The sequence below is a fragment of the Ailuropoda melanoleuca genome, chromosome 15 (assembly GCF_002007445.2).
Source record: "Ailuropoda melanoleuca isolate Jingjing chromosome 15, ASM200744v2, whole genome shotgun sequence".
NCBI lineage: Eukaryota > Metazoa > Chordata > Mammalia > Carnivora > Ursidae > Ailuropoda > Ailuropoda melanoleuca.
The window spans coordinates 79,232,063-79,247,608 of NC_048232.1; the positions used below are offsets into that span (position 1 = coordinate 79,232,063).

Here is a 15,546-nt window from a genome sequence, read left to right on the forward strand (position 1 = left end):
CTGATGGCGGGATGTAATGGGGACTAGATCCTGGCTGGAGGCTTTGTATGCTGGACTAAGGAGTTTAGATTTTATGTGTTCAGCCATGACAATTCTTGAGTAGGGGGTGGCATATTTTCGAAAAAGATTAAAGTGGTCATGGATTTGGGGGGGGCGGGACAGGGAGTCCAGTAAGCAGGGAGATGATTACAACAAATGGGCCATTCGAGATGGTGAGGCAAAGGGGCGGGGGGAAGGATAGGAAAGCGGGGACACTGGGAAGCGTGCTGTTGCCACGTGAAGCTTCTTCGGGCATCGATCCTTCATGTGCACCTGCTTGTTGACTGAGCCATTCTGTGTTTGAGGAAGGGCAGGGGTAGGGGCAGGAGCAGGTGGGTCTCCCGGGGCCCTTGCAGCTCCGTGTGCAGCAACCCTCAAGATATGGTCCATGGAGCGTAACCGGCTCTGCGTGGGAAGCAAAAAGTAATGGGTCTTGGGCTGGCTCAGAGCTAGCCACCTGCCACATTTCCTGGATGGGAGTGGGAGAGCTGGCCCGATGGCCAGTCAGAGTGCCTCTGATCCCAGGCTTCCCAGTGAAGCACGACACCCTGCCTGCTTCCTGCTATCCAGCTTACAGCCAGCTCAAGGCTCGCAGCCTCTGTGTGTCGAGCTGAGCACAAGCCCTCCTGGGCCGCAGCCAGTTCCTAGAAGCAAAGTCTGGATGTGGAAAGAGTGCTGGGCTGGGATCCTGCCATTTGCTGGCTGGGTGACGTTGGGTACATCCCTTAGCCCTGGCCCAGATTTCACATCGTCTGCTCGGGGGATTAAACACAATCAAGTCATGCAAGTGCCACACTCTCCACCTAGTCTCTCCTCCCCCACCTGCCTCATCTTCTCTGGCTGAGGCCCCTAGGGCACCTCGAGACCACACAGGGACGAAGCAGAGCAAGCCACTCTCTACAATCAAAGTCTAAGACAATTTTGGCACTTTTGGCCCTCTGTGGACCTAGCATATCATTCCCATTTTATAGGTGACACAACCAAGGCCCAGAGGAAAGCACGAGCTGAATTTCCTTAGCTGAGCGCCCTTGAGCCAGTAAGCAATCTGCCCAACCATACAGGGTAGCCCTTTGTGACCCCATCTAGTCCTTGAAGATTGACTAGTCATGGAAACAGGACTGGCCCAGGGCCAAATATTTGAGGGGTTACAGAGGCAGGACTTGAATGCCAGTCTCTCATCCAGTGGAGCTGGACCCTCAGCTTGGGGTCCCCCACCCCACCGAGGTGGGAGGATAGGTATGGTAGTGGAGGAAGGATTGGCAGACATTCTCCAGGGCCAGGGTTCCGTAAGTGATGGGACAGTTCTCTGGATGATACAAAATATGGTTTGATAGACACTATGTGTCCCTTCCCCGCATCACACAGTGAGAACATTCTCTTTTCAGCCTCCTGAAAGCATGAAGGAAGAAGTCTCTGATGGGTGCTAATAGGTCTTTGACACCTCTCCAAACTTTGCCAATCTCCCTTCTTTCACTTAGGGCACATCTCAAGCCTTGGCATGCGAGTTTCCAACTAGAATTTAATAACCTTGGTTTGTTTTCATTGTGTTTATTTTTACTCTTACCTTCTATTTATGGCAAGTGATACTGGCTTCCCATTTAAGGCAGTGATATAACGATCCTCTAAAAAAAATGTGTTGGGGGGAGAGTGGGTCTTGGACTTAAGAAAACGCTAAGTAATAAGTGGTGTCCAGTTATGCCATAATAGGAACGACGGATGTCTGCCCTAGTTCAAGGCGGGGAGAACGGAGGTGAATGCCCAAGGCGCCCCGCTCATCCCCAGCAAGCTCTCTCTACAGTGCTCTCCGAGACCTGCGCGCGCAGACCTCCACTCAGACGCGCGCGAGGCTAAGCTGACTCCGCGGCCCCTCCGGGCGGCACGTGCGGGATCCACGCGCCATCCCGCAGGCTCCCGCGGGCCCGAGATCTCGGGGCGGGCAGGCCGGACACCCGCAGAGCACCTGGGCATTTCCGCGATGGAGGAGGGCGTGGGAGTCCTGGCGCGCGGGCTGGGGACCTCGGGCGACTGGTTGCGGGACCCTCGCAGGTTCCCCGCGGCCGGCGCGGTGTGCGTGCGAATGCGCAGACGTCAGCCTCCGAGGCAGGTGCCGCCTTCCGGTCACGGTGCGCGCCCCCAGCCGCCCCACCGGCGGCCCCGGCCCCACGCGCCCGGGCACGCGGAGCGCCAGACTGCAGCGCCCGGGGCGGCCGNGCGGAGGGGGCGGCTGGGCGCTGCGCGACGGGTCTACGGACGGACGCTCGCAGGCGCGGCGGAGAGCGCCCAGCCCTGAGCTGGGCTTCTGCCGCTGGGCTCGCCTCCGGGAGCCTGGGCTGCGACCGCTTTTCCAGAGGGACCATTGACTTCGCCCGCGGGAGAGAGGGGCGTTCGCCTCCTGAAGAGGGAGGGAGGGAGGAGCTTGGGCCCGCAGAAAGTTCGCCTCCTCCGAGGGCCAGAGGAGGTGAAGTGGGAGGAGGAGCGGGTTTAAGGCTAACTCGGAGCTACGTGCGAACCTTGGGGCGGCGTTCAAGGCCCCCTCCCACACGCGCTCGGAGCTGAGCGCTCTGCTCCTCCTCCAGCTGTTGGCGTCGCCTCGCAGGGAGAAAGGAGCCGTCCCTCTGGCGCGGGGAGAGCTGCAGAGCTGCAGGCAGAGGAGGAAGCCGCAGCGAGCGGGGCAGCATCCCCACCCCGAGCGACCCCCTTTGGCGCGGGTGGAGAAGGTGGCATAGGCGGCCAGCAGAGGTTCGCCCACTCGGGACGCGCACACAGGCACGCACCCACAGACACCTCCAAAGGACCCTCCAGGAGGCTCTAACGACCCTCGTAAAGCCCCGGAGTCGCTCCTGCCGCCCTCCCCCAGCCCCGGAGACCTAGGCGGGGACCCCGGGATCGGACGTCCCCGCGCCTCCGGGCACCTGGCTCAGCAGGAGTCCCCCGGGTCGGGGCAGGGCAGGGCCGGCGGCGGCGAGCCCGAGCCCGCCCGGCGCCCAGGCCCCTCCGAGCCTTCCGAACCCACCCATGGGGCACCGGCTCCCCATGTCCCCTCGCCCGGCCGCGCCCAGCCCGGCGCCCGGAGCCGCGCAGAGGAGCAGCCCGGCGCAGTGACCCAGGAGCCGTCGCAGACTCTGGAAGCCTCGGCGGCGGCGGCCGGAGAGGCCGGCGGTTCCCCGCACCTCCAGGCGCTTCCAGGCAGCCCTCCAAGCTGTGCCAGAGGCCCAGCCCGCCATTCGCAGGTAGGAGAGAGACACCCCAACAGAACTGGGGAGGTGGCCGAGGTAGGGGAAGAGAGGAAGAAAGGTTTGCGGCTTGTGGGAGGAAGGCTAGAGGAAGCTTTCCGTGACTCGGGAAAGTTAAGCTGATAGAGCGTCTTCTGTGTGCCAGGATCGTAGGCAACTTGACGTATCTAAAGAAAATGATACTAGTTGAACGCCTACTAAGTGTCGGGCTGAGTGCTAGGCCCTTTATTTATCCCGGGTGGGAAAGACCTACTGAGCTTCTATGTGCTACATGTGTTGCGAGGAGCTTTCCATTTAAAGGACTTAGGGCAATAGCCATTTACATATGAGGACAGGGGCTCCGGGCGGAGGGAAGATTAAGGAGCACCTTCCTGTCCAGTGTTCCTTGAGCTTTTGAGGGGGTTGGTGCAGGGAGTGAGTTTCCTGGGTGATTCTTTGCCCCGGAAATGTTTCCTGTATTCAGCTGGCCCGGAGGGCCTCCAAGTACCTCTGTGGGGCTCTCTCTGACCTCTCCTCTCTTTGCCCCCTGCCCTGGGAGGATGAGGAAGGATGTTCAGAATTTATGGCAGGTAGGAGGCCAGGCTGGGATGGGGCAGCCAGCTCAGGAGCCCATGATTCAGGCTTACCCTGGCGTCACAGCGATGAGATGGGGTTCCCCAAGACCTCTGCCTGCACTCCAGTCCCGCCCCACCTGGCCGTGCCAGGTGGCCCCTTGAATGCCAGGAGGAGCTGCCTCAGAGGAAGCCGGCTGCTGTGTGCCAGGGGCTGTGTTAGCCTCTTGACTTCTCGTTGAACAATCCAGGCCACCCTACGGGTTTGCTTCTACAATAGCCATTTGATAGATGACCAGCCCCATCCAGGCCAAACCATTTGCCCAAGGGTGCTGCTGAGAGGCCGGGCTGGTCTGCCCGAAGCCTACGGCTGCCTGCTTTCTACCATCCCAAGCTGCCAAGGGTGGTGAGGCTAGCTTTGCAAAGCCCCCTGACACCCCTCAGTGTGGGGATGGAAGCCAGTGAATAATGCTTCTGTCCAGAGAGGCTGGAATGTGTGCTGATGGAGGAGGCTTGAGGTGTGTGGGAGGGATTGGGGGGGGGCTGGTGCAGTGCAACCAACTCTGGGGTCTTACAGGGAGAAGGACACGGCCGGACTCTTGTCCTGATGTCCTTGTCCCTCTGGTCCCCTCCATCTTCCAGGCAGGCCCTGGGCAAGGGGCTTGAGGGCAAAGAAGGGGGTGAACCCATGGATTGGGGGGTGGGGGTGAGTCCTGGGCAGGGTGCCTGCCCCCAGCTGCCTATAGGGAGAGAGAGGGAACGAGAATATCATAGGCCTCAGGGATCATTGCCTGATGCCAGCTGAGGCTTCACTGAGTCAGGCACTGTTTTGGAAAAGACTGGTTTTGGCCAGGGGGTAGGTTTTTATGAAGGCAAGAGCCCAGGCTTTCGAGCCTAGCAGCCTAATTCTCATTCTGGCCTGGCCTGTGATCTGCGTGAGCTGGGGCAAGTGACTCAGCCACGCGAATCCCCAGTGTTCCCGTCAGTCTCCTGGATTGATGGTGGTCTGCCCTTCATGGGACTGTTGGGAGGTCCCTGGAACAAGGTATGCAAAGTACCATCTGGAAGCCCGTCTGGCTATGGCCACTCTTCCCCTGGGATGGCCCCGCTCCATCTCTGCTCTGGGACTTTCTGCCTCTCCGGGGGCCCTGGGAATGGCCCGGGGGTGGGGTCAGCTGAGAGTCACAGAACTCACCTTTGGGTTCTTAGGCTGCGAGGGGTCCCCATTAACCCCCCTCTGAGCCTCCGGGGTTGGGCTCTACATTCTCCAAGGGCCCCTGGCACTCTGCTGCCCCTCTGTTCCTTGCTGTGTGGGGTCAGCCCAGCTGCGGATGGAGGGAGGAGAGCAGGCTGCAGAGGAGAGGAGCCAAGCCCACAGCGGCCCACAGTGCCGCCTCTGGGGGAGGAGAGGGAAGGAAGACATGGGGGCAGGGGGTGGGGCTCACGGAAGCGCCATCAGCTGGCGTCCAGGTGTCTGGGTGCCACACACTGCCCCACGTGGCTGAGGCCATGTGAAGACTCACAGTTGTCTCTGAGAGAGGAAAGCCACCCCCCCCTTTGCCTCTTTCTGAGGCCCTGTCTCCTCTCTGACTCTCAGCCTGTCCTCTCCAACTTCCTCAGTGGCCCCTTAGCCACTGATAATAGCGTGTCTGTACCAGGAGCTCAGGGCTAGAAGCTGGGCAGGTGGTGATGGGGACTAACATTGTCCCTGGGGGCTGCTGGTCTCCTTCCCTCTCTGTCTAGACAGAGGTGATCACAGCAGAATCAAGCTCCCTGCAGAGGGACTGCGGAGGGGGCTGTCGTGGCGTGGGGCCTCTTTCCCTCCGGTCTCTGCTGAAGGCCCAGACTGGCTTGCTGAGAAGCCTTCAGCCCCCCGCTCCTCACCCCGCATCCACGGGGGTGTCCAGGCCACAGAGACCCTCAGCATAGCACCGGGGCCAGCCAGGTTGGGCGGGGGAGGAGGGACAAGGCCTCAGAAGGAAGCCGCAGGTGAGCTCCAAGGGCAGACCCTTTTGCTTCATTCATTCCTAAATCATTTATTGAGCCCTTGCTGTGGCCATGGCACTGAAATCCTATGGGATGAATTGAGAGATGAGGCGGGCATGAACTGGGGGGGAGGGTAGGAGTCTTCGTCTCACTGTCCTGGCTTCCTTATTAACTACACAGGCCAGTCATGGAGACTCTGAAGTCTCAAGGTCCTTCTTTGGGGAATGGGCAGATAAAATCTTCCTCGAAGGGAGTCGGTGAGAAGGCTCCATTGTGTGGGACACACAGCCTGGGGACAGATCTCTCTTTTGCCGGTTACTGGCTGTGTGACCATGAGCCATGAACTAAACTTCTCTGTGCCTCCGGATCCTCTCCTGTAAACTCGGGGACCACCACCTACCTTCTGGGGTTCCTGAGGGGTGGAGCGAGTGAGTACACGTGAATCAGAGCGCTTAGAACACTCTGGCACACGTTGACTGCAAGGTCAAAGTCAGCTCCTGTCTTTTTTCTGTACTTAGCACAGTGCTGGGCACGCGGCAGGGGCTGGGTGAGTGGTGACTGTCAGGGTTCCAGGCTTAGGGTCAGCGGTCTGCGGAGCGGGGTTACTGTGTGCATCTCTTTGCAGTTCATTCCTCGAGATCCTCTTGGTGGCTGGGAAATTGGCCGTGGTGGGAATGTGTGCCACGGAGGTTGATAAACGCTGCCAGTAGAAGCTTTTTAAAAACGTATTTTCGAGAGCCGGTTTACTGCACAGTGGCTCTCGGTTGGGCAGGGCGAGCAGAGGCAGGTGCCCGAATGCCCCGAACAGGATGTATGCCAGGAGACTCACACCCAGGAGGTCTCTCTGCCTCCAGTCTCTTAGCATAATGGCAGGCAGAGAACATAACGGTGTTGGAGAGAGCCTTGGGGTGAGTGGACGAGGCATTCCAGGCTCCTGAGCTGGAACAGCCAGGGGTGCGGACCAGTGGGAGCTGGCCTGTACAGCTCCCAGTGCACACTGAAAAGAGGTGCCTTCTCTGGGCAGATGAACTCCACAAAGACAGCCCCCACTTTCTCACCCAGCTGGGAGCCTTGTGCAGTGCCCAGCCTGCACAACCGTGCGTGGCTGCAGGCTGAGGGCAGAGGGGACCGATATTCCAGCAGGCCTGTATCCATTTCTAGTTCCTCTTCTCTAGAGAGGGGAGGGATTCCTGCTGGGGTGGGGTGGAGTGGGGAGCCAGAGAAGCCTTTAGAGAGGAGGTGGTATTTGAGCCCGGCCCCAAAACATAAAGAGAAGAGGGTGTTCTGGCAGCGGGACTAGCACGAGCTACGAAGTGGAGGCAGGTCTCAGCAGAGCTCCAACAGAGTGATGGGCTCAGGGATTCTAAGTGGATTCTGGTGGGTGCTGACAGAGGCAAGGACGGTGGCAGGGCTGTGACTGGCCTTTGGGGTGGGCCCGTTGGGGCCCTGGGGGTTTATTTATCTCCATTTGGGCTTTGGGGCCGAGACCCATTTTAGTCTCTTCCAAAGGCTGAGAAGCCCCCGTAGAAAGTTCTGGATATACCCCAGAACCATAAACCCTTGGAGCTCTGAGGGATTCGAGCTGTTCTTGGGTCATTTCTCTGACCTACATCCCCTAGTTCAGGTCTCTGGATCTCCTGGAGGTGAGCAAATTCCCAGGGCCTGGGGCTGAAATGGCTGGGCCCTGGCTCGTGAGGATGTGGTCTGGATGTGGCCTTTTCCCTGTTTCTGGAAAGGGCTGAAAAGCCACAGCACCCCCAGGCCTAGGAAACGCTAACGCCTTCCCCAGGTCGTGCCCGGGGAGGCCAGAGTGGGAAAGGACCGAAGGGCCAGGGATAGATCAGGTTCTAGCAGAGGTTAACGTTTCGTGACCTCAGCATGTGCAGCAGCCCTGGGAGTGGGGTCCCTTTTCTAGATGAGAGAAGGGACTCTCAGGGAACGCAAGCCACTTGCTTGCCGAGAGCAACAGGGAGCGGGGGGAAAGCGAAAATTCAGGCCCCAGCAATCCTGGGCAGGAATAAACAAGGGGTGAACGGACTCGAGGGCAGATGAACGCCTGTGTGGGGGGTGGGTGAGCAGGAAGGAGGCCGGAGAGGGCATGAAGGAAGGAGCGGGCAGAGCTGCAAGACCCCCGAGAGACACCCCAGTCTAACGTACCCATCTTACAGACAGAAAACGGACACCTAGACAGGAGCCACGCGGAGGAGGCCAAGGCGGCCAGCAAGAGGCTGCAGGACCGGGTGCAGGGCCTCCTGACCTCTGCTCCCCGCTCTGTGCCGCCGTCCCGAGCCATGATGAAGACCCTGTCCAGCGGGAACTGCACACTCAGCGTGCCCGCCAAGAACTCCTATCGGATGGTGGTGCTGGGCGCCTCGCGGGTGGGCAAGAGCTCCATCGTCTCCCGCTTCCTCAACGGCCGCTTCGAGGACCAGTACACGCCCACCATCGAGGACTTCCACCGGAAGGTCTACAACATCCGAGGCGACATGTACCAGCTGGACATCCTGGACACGTCCGGCAACCACCCCTTCCCCGCCATGCGCAGGCTCTCCATCCTCACAGGTGGGTGCCCAGGGTGGGCATGTCTGCCGTCTGTCCGCAGGGCAGCTCACAGCAAGCCCCCTCCCAGGTGGCCGGGAGGGGCAGAGAGGGTGGCTGCTTGCCTGAGCAGACAATCGAACTGGGGCCCCAATTCCACTCTCTCTGGCTGTGCATCGAGTCCTGCAGGGCTGCCTTCCAGAAGATCGGGAGCTGACGCAGGTGGGCATGGGGGGTAGTCCTCTCCTGGAAACAGAGGGGGACTCCCGCCTTCCTCCTGCTGGAGGTGGCCCAGCAGAGCTCCAGGGCCCAGGGTCAGTCTGCTGTTGTCAGATCTCTTAACACCCCAGGCCTTTGCTGCCCCTCAGAGCAGTAAGGGCAGGACCCGGGCAGCGGTCAGTCAAAGGGTAGGCAGGAGCCCTGCCCAGGCCCGGAGCTCAGTAATCATCACAGTAACAATGGTGGCGGCAATAGCTAAATGCCTGGGCCCGTTCTTAGAGCTTGGCACGGCTTTATTTCATCCTCTCGATTAACCTAGGAGATGGGTTTTTGCTTCTACTTTACAAGTGGGGAAACTGAGGCCCAGAGAGGTTACGTTAGTCCAGGTGGTAACACAGGTGGTCCCAGCCGTCTGATTCTTATTCTCCACCACTAAACTGTCCCGTAGTCTCTTGGCCCTGCCGGAAATGGTGGGAAGGGAAGGGAGACGGTCAGGGATTAAGGGGGCGGGTGGACATGTGGGACCAGGCCATCCTTTGCATCACTCAGGCAGTTTCATGTGTCTACGAGGGCGGGCCAGAAACCGGTCTGCCCGGGGCAGCTGCTTCCTGGTTTTGTACCTCTGGGCAAGTGACTTTATCTACGTGTGGCTCCGTTTTTTCTCTGTGAGCGCATCACTGTCAGCGCCCACCCCAAAGGTCACTGTGAGAAGTAAATGAGTTAATACAGCAGAAGTGCTTGGTGAACAGAGAGTAAGTGCTCAGTAAACACTGGTCTTAAATTAACCCAGCATTTATAGAGTGCCTGATCGGGGCGAGGCAGAGTCCTTTCCTAAGCCATGCTTCTCCCACTGCTGGGCAGTGATGAAGGGAGGGAATGAGCACATACCCCTATATCCATCACTAAAATAACCCCCCAAATTGGAGTTGCTCTTGCACCAAGAAACCCACGCCATGCACACTCCTGCCCCCGAACCCTGACCAAGCCCCCTCCTGGAGCACCCTGGGCAGATGGCTTCTTCCTGCAGGCTGTCTGTCCTTGCTGACCGTCTGACCCACATCCCACTTGGACCCCCCGCCCCATATTTTGGAAAGGCAGTGTGTGGATGTAAGGAGCCCTGGGTTGACCTGGTGCCACTTGGTGGCTCCAATGTGTGACCGGAGGTCTGAGTCTCAGTCTCCCCAGCGTGCTGTGGGGACACTTCCAGCATCTGGTGGGGGTGTGGGGATGTCCGCTCTCCTTGCCTTGGGGAGGGGACTGGGCGCCCCCAATATAAATAAGGCTAACACCAGAGCAATGTGGAGGAGGACCACATGCCTATTTCCAAAATTCATTTTTTAATTACACCAATGATATGCACACACCCTCCTGTCAACACAGAGAAGGCTGAAGGAGCCCCCTTGACCTGTGTCCCCGACGCCAGGCTCCTGTCCCCTCCCCGGAGGTGGCCACCCCATCAGTCTGGTGGGGACACTTCTGGACCCCCCACGAACACACTGACCTTTATATTTGTATCATCTTTGTCACAGGGAGGGTTTTTGTCCGTCTCTCTTCAACGTACACTTACGATTCGGAGCACATTTGTCTGCTGCTTTCTTCCCTCACCAGCCCGTGCCTCATTTTCCAACCTGGTGTGGGTGCGCAGGAAATTCTGAAAGCCACTAATTCTGCCGCCAGCTCTCTTTCCAGCTGCCAGCCAGGCTGTCTCTGAAGCTTGGCATCGCGGTCTTGCATTTGAATATGTCAAGGCCGCTGAGTCCTCAGGGGCCCAAGATTAGCCTAATGGGACGGGGTTGGCAGCCCATGTGGACACGGTTGCCAGGCCGGGGCCTCCTTGCAAGTGCCTGTCTCAGCGGTCCCCAGCCCCATTCGTCCCATCCCATCCCGCCCATTCGCCCAGCCTCATGGGCACCCACCGTGTGCTGGAGCTGGGAGACAAGGTCGTGGGTGACGCCGTCCCCTCTGTCCTGGAGCGCATGGTGAAGGATATGCTGTTGGCCGGAGCATGGTTCTGAATGGGGCATGTGCCTCTGGGAGCCTCAGTTTTCTTGTTTGGAATACAGGGATTTTTGACATCTCCCCACAGGCTCTTATGAATTGAAGCCAAAGTTTGAGTGTGACCTTATAATCCTTGTAGTAACATCCAGAGATTGGGATGTGGGCACCGCCCGGTCTCTCTTCCTGCCCCCCCCCACCCCTGCATGGCCCGTTTCAGACCCAAGGACCTGTCTCGAGTGTCGCAGAGTTGAAGCAGGGACCGCGTGGGTCTTGCAGGCTAGCCCTCACTCATTCGTCCACAATTTATTCAAGAAGCAGAGAGCACCTGCGAGTGCCCGGCACTGGCTAGGTTAGGACAGCAGCGGGTCCCCACCTAGTCACGGTCTTGGCCTAGTCACGTTCACGCTGTGTGATCTTGGGCCGGTTGCTCACCCTTTCTGAGACTCTGTTTGCTCAGCTATACCAGAAAGGTACTGAAATCCCTGCGGCAGAGGTTTTGGGAGGAGTCAGGGAGGAAAGTGCGTGTGGAGGGCACGACCCACTGTGGCTCCCATGGGTGCTTGTGCCCCTGGTCATCTCGATCCCTAAGACCTCGGAGCCTGTGCCACTGTCTGTTCGTTGTCCGATGAAAGCTCCCAACAAGCTGTGTTTCATGCACGTGGGACAGATGGAGAAAAGTAAGGTTTGAGGCTGCCTGACCCGCCCTGGGCTGCATGGCCAATACCTGGCAGGGGCCACATGTGAACCTAGGCCTGCCAGGTGCCAGCACTCTGGGTTCCTATGATGTGTCAGGCGCGATTCCAGGCCCAGGGAATGTGCACTGAACAAGTCGGGCAAGACCCCTGCTGTCGTGAAGATTGTATTTATTATTATTATTCTAATACAGTCTGCACAAATTCACAAGCCACTCACTCCGTCTCCAGCTCTGCAGGGAAGTATCGGGGGAGTTAACTGTGTCTAAGCCAGGCTGAGCCACACATTCGCTGTGTGACCTTGAACCAGGGCTTTAACCCTCCGGGGCCTCAGCCTCCTGCTCTGGAAAATGGGGAGAACAGCGACTCCCCCTTAGACTGGCTGGGAGGGTTGAGTCAGTGACTGGGAGGGGCGGCCTCACCACCTGGGTCCCTGTCCCCGCAGGTGACGTCTTCATCCTGGTGTTCAGCCTGGATAACCGGGAGTCCTTCGACGAGGTCAAGCGCCTCCAGAAGCAGATCCTGGAGGTCAAGTCCTGCCTGAAGAACAAGACCAAGGAGGCGGCAGAGCTGCCCATGGTCATCTGCGGCAACAAGAATGACCATGGCGAGCTGTGTCGCCAGGTACCCACCACCGAGGCCGAGCTGCTGGTGTCCGGGGACGAGAACTGCGCCTACTTCGAGGTGTCCGCCAAGAAGAACACCAACGTGGACGAGATGTTCTATGTGCTCTTCAGCATGGCCAAGCTGCCGCACGAGATGAGCCCCGCCCTGCACCGCAAGATCTCTGTGCAGTACGGCGACGCCTTCCACCCCAGGCCCTTCTGCATGCGCCGGGTCAAGGACATGGACGCCTATGGCATGGTCTCGCCCTTTGCCCGCCGCCCCAGCGTCAACAGTGACCTCAAGTACATCAAGGCCAAGGTCCTTCGGGAGGGCCAGGCCCGCGAGCGGGACAAATGCACCATCCAGTGAGCCGGAGGGACGCAGGGGTGGGGCCAGGGCAGTGCCTTACCAGAGGTGGCCCCAGGTGCCCGCTGCCCATGCCCTCCCACCCCCCACTCAACGAGACCCCGACGGCAGCCGTCTGTGTTCGAAGGCCTCTGGCGCCAGACTGGGCGACGCCAGCCTCTGACCTCCATATGTTCTCCCTGCCCTCTCGCCACTTCCCTCTGATTCTGCTTTTCTGAGCTCCCCGGACCTTGCTTTCAGCTCCTCCGCGCGGGGCGGGCCGAAACAAGGTTGGGAGACATCGGGACTTGTTCGGGCACCCGTCAGAGCTGCCCTATCCTTGGGGTTGTAAGAAACGCTGATGCCAGGGGGGCCAGACTCCCTACCTTGACGGAGCCTCCTGGAACAGTCACCAGTCGCGGGGTGGAGACGAGCCCCGACGCCCTCCGGTGGGCTCAGCGGTTTCCTCCCCTCCCCCCCCACGTCCCCGACCACGCCCACCCCCGGACTGGCCTCCTGCGCCGTCTCTCGCAGATTCCTCCCCTGTCTGCTGGTTGTGCTTGGTACTTACAGCTGTCCTCCTGTTGTGCGTAGCTGTAGGAACGGAAATCTTTGTACTGTAAAAGCTACCCCGCCCCGTTGGCCGGACCCCCGCCCAGGTTAGACCCGCTGCCTCTGCTGGGGACACCTCCTTCCCCCACCCCGATCCGGATCCGGGCCAGGGTTCCCAGGACCTGCCTCCGGCTAGACACTGCCCTCTGTCGTGAGCTTCACAGTTTATACTTGCACAGGGGGCACGGGCAGGCTGGGGCTGCTTCTCCTCCTGCCCCCCATTTCACAGAGGAGGCGGCTGAGACTCAGGGGGAAGGTGGCACGTTTCCAGCCCATCTTCCCCCCACCCGGTTCAGGGCAGGGCTCTGCCTAAAATCATGCTGTCTTCTGTACTCGCTCCTCAAGCATTTATTGAGCACCTGCTGGGTGCTGGGTCCACTGTGTGCTAGGAAACAAAGAGGGTGAGCAGTGCACTTTATGCCCCCAAGGCCAGGCCCTCCCCCAGCCTCGGCCTCTTTCCCTCACCCGCATGGCCTATGCCCGCCCCTGCCGCCCCACTGCCCTGTGCCCTGTGCGCTGTTTTTTTTTGGGGGGGGTGCAGGAGCAGCTGGGAACCCCAGCCGAGCCCAGAGAGGTAGGTGGGAAGGCTCCTCTTGGGTCCCTAGCTTGCGCCTAGCGCGGGACTGCTGCGTCCCAGGTGTGGCGGGATTTGAGCCTGTACACCAAAGGTCTTGTCATCAGCTCTTAACATTTTGTATCTTAATCTTCTTTAAAATATTGAGATTTAGGGCTACAGGGAACCTTAGTGATCATCTAGGGAATCTTTCTGAGGCCCAGAGAGGGTGGGTGACTCTCACCTGCTCCAGCCCACACAGCGAGTTTGTGCATGGCAGAAGCCGGGCCAAGTCGGGGTATTCGGCACACCCCTCCCTTGATGCTTCCTCAGCCCCGGGGGTGGGGGTGGGGTGGGGAGGGGCCCTTCACAAACCGGAGGTGTCTTTTTCCTGACCTCTCTAGATCGGTCTTTGAGGGCTCCTATAAATTCTGGGTCCCTCATGCCCAGATATGTCCGTATACACACACGTGAACACAAAGCTATACACGTACCCCGGCTCTCGCTCTGTGTGCTCTGTACCCCTCCCCTGGCACCCCGCTTCTGTGTCCTCACGCGGCCCCAGCCTGCACTCTCTAAGCAGACTGGGTACCATGGCCAGGGCAGGTGTATGGCCTGGTCCCACCCCGTGATGCCCCCGCTGCCCCAGATCTCTGTGTACGCTACCAATTAAAGTGGGTTTGTTTCTAAGCTGTGTCCTTGACCACGTGAATTTTCTGTATTTCCAAGAGGAGGTTTGCTTCTTCCTCCAACCAAAGCTGGCCTTGTCCTCCCTAGATGGCACCTGCCCTGGGGGCAGCACTGAGTCAGTCTTCAAGTTTAAATATAAGGGGGGGCACCCCAAAACAGGAGGTTGTGCCCCTCTCTTGGCCCTTGCCCTTTTGGGCCTTCTGGGAGGTGTGTGCTGAGTTGTCAGTGACCCTCTGGAGGGGCAGCCAGGTCAGACTAAAGAGATCCCCCCCAACCCCATGGATCATCAGCTCTCTGGGACAACCGTATGTCTTAGTTCTGTGGGGCTCCTGAAGACCATTGACTTTGCCCCAGGGAATGCTTGGCATCGTCTGGAAACACTTTTGAATCACCAAGACTTGGGTGGGGAGTACTGCTAGGGTCTAGAGGATAGAGGCCGGGGGTGCTGCTGAACCCCCCATGCTCAGGTCATCCCCCCACGATAAAGAGTTATCTGGCCCCCAGTGTCAGTAGTGGGCAGCCTCAGTTGGATGGGTGGTCCTCAAGGTCGGGACAGAGCCCAGGTCTGTGTGGTTGATTCGATGTACAGCTTTCTGGACAGTATTTAATAAACACCGGGCGAGCAGAGGGAGCCCTCATGGGAGAGGAAGCAGGGTGTGGGTGAGGATGGGGATGGAGGTAGAGGGACGGGGTCTTGCACCTGTGCCACCCAGAAACCTGCCCTCTGGGGGTGGAGGGAAGACGAGGAGACTGGCCTTGCACCTGTGGTGTGCTTTACACTTCGTGTCTCGAGCCCCGCCCCCCTTCAGCTCCACGAAAAACCTGCTCCTCATGTTCGCCCCGCTGTCCCCACCTTGTCCAAGATGGCACAAAGCCAGTGCCGTGGCAGATGTCGGGTTCGAAACCAGAGGCCATCATGTGGTGAGGACAGGATTTTGCGTTGATGGTCTATGGTTTTGCTCAATCCACAAATGCCACCGAGCATTTAGGTGATGGGGCTCCCAATTCAGAGGGAAAGGGCTCTGTCTGGACATTTACAAAGCGAGGTGAGCCTGGCTAGGGTGGAAGCAGAGCCAGGTGGCCCTGGGGTGTGGGGGAGCAGGAGGAGAGCTCCCCGCTCTGCCCACCTGGGAGCCTAGCTCTCCTCCCATCTTTTGCCCACACTAGGCAGAGAGGACAAGGGTGGGAGGCAAATCACTTTGACGCTTTCCCGGTCCTGGTCTTTGTAAGTGTGAGACACGGAGGCCAACACTGCCTCCTGTATCACAGGCCAGCGCGGGGACCATTAGAAGGGCTAGTGGGGACGCAGCTGGGCTCCCCAGAGCAAGCCTTCCCCTGTGCGTCAAGCCTGGGCCACCCCTGCCACTCCCTCTCTCCGCGGCGGACTATGAATAAGTCTCGTCCTTTCCCAGACACTTGAGTTTTTTTATCTCTAAATGGGAGGTGGGGACGGGGCAGTCGGACCAGACAACATACGAATAGTC

General features: G+C 59.2%; 1 protein-coding gene and 1 long non-coding RNA gene across 2 annotated transcripts; one reads left to right on the forward strand and one right to left on the reverse strand.

The window, feature by feature from the left end:
• The first annotated feature begins 2,773 nt into the window (after nucleotides 1-2,773).
• RASD2 (RASD family member 2) lies at nucleotides 2,774-12,599 on the forward strand. Its single transcript, XM_002925574.4, has 3 exons — nucleotides 2,774-3,269; nucleotides 7,978-8,371; nucleotides 11,702-12,599. The coding sequence occupies exons 2-3, from the start codon at nucleotides 8,101-8,103 to the stop codon at nucleotides 12,229-12,231; spliced, it is 801 nt and encodes a 266-aa protein (XP_002925620.1). The 5' UTR covers nucleotides 2,774-3,269; nucleotides 7,978-8,100; the 3' UTR covers nucleotides 12,232-12,599.
• On the reverse strand, nucleotides 11,422-12,684 carry LOC117796447. The gene is made up of 3 exons (XR_004620972.1): nucleotides 12,594-12,684; nucleotides 11,889-12,027; nucleotides 11,422-11,796 (listed from the first exon to the last, which is right to left on the reverse strand). It is a non-coding gene; the product is annotated as an uncharacterized LOC117796447 (long non-coding RNA).
• Between the last annotated feature and the right edge of the window lie 2,862 nt (nucleotides 12,685-15,546).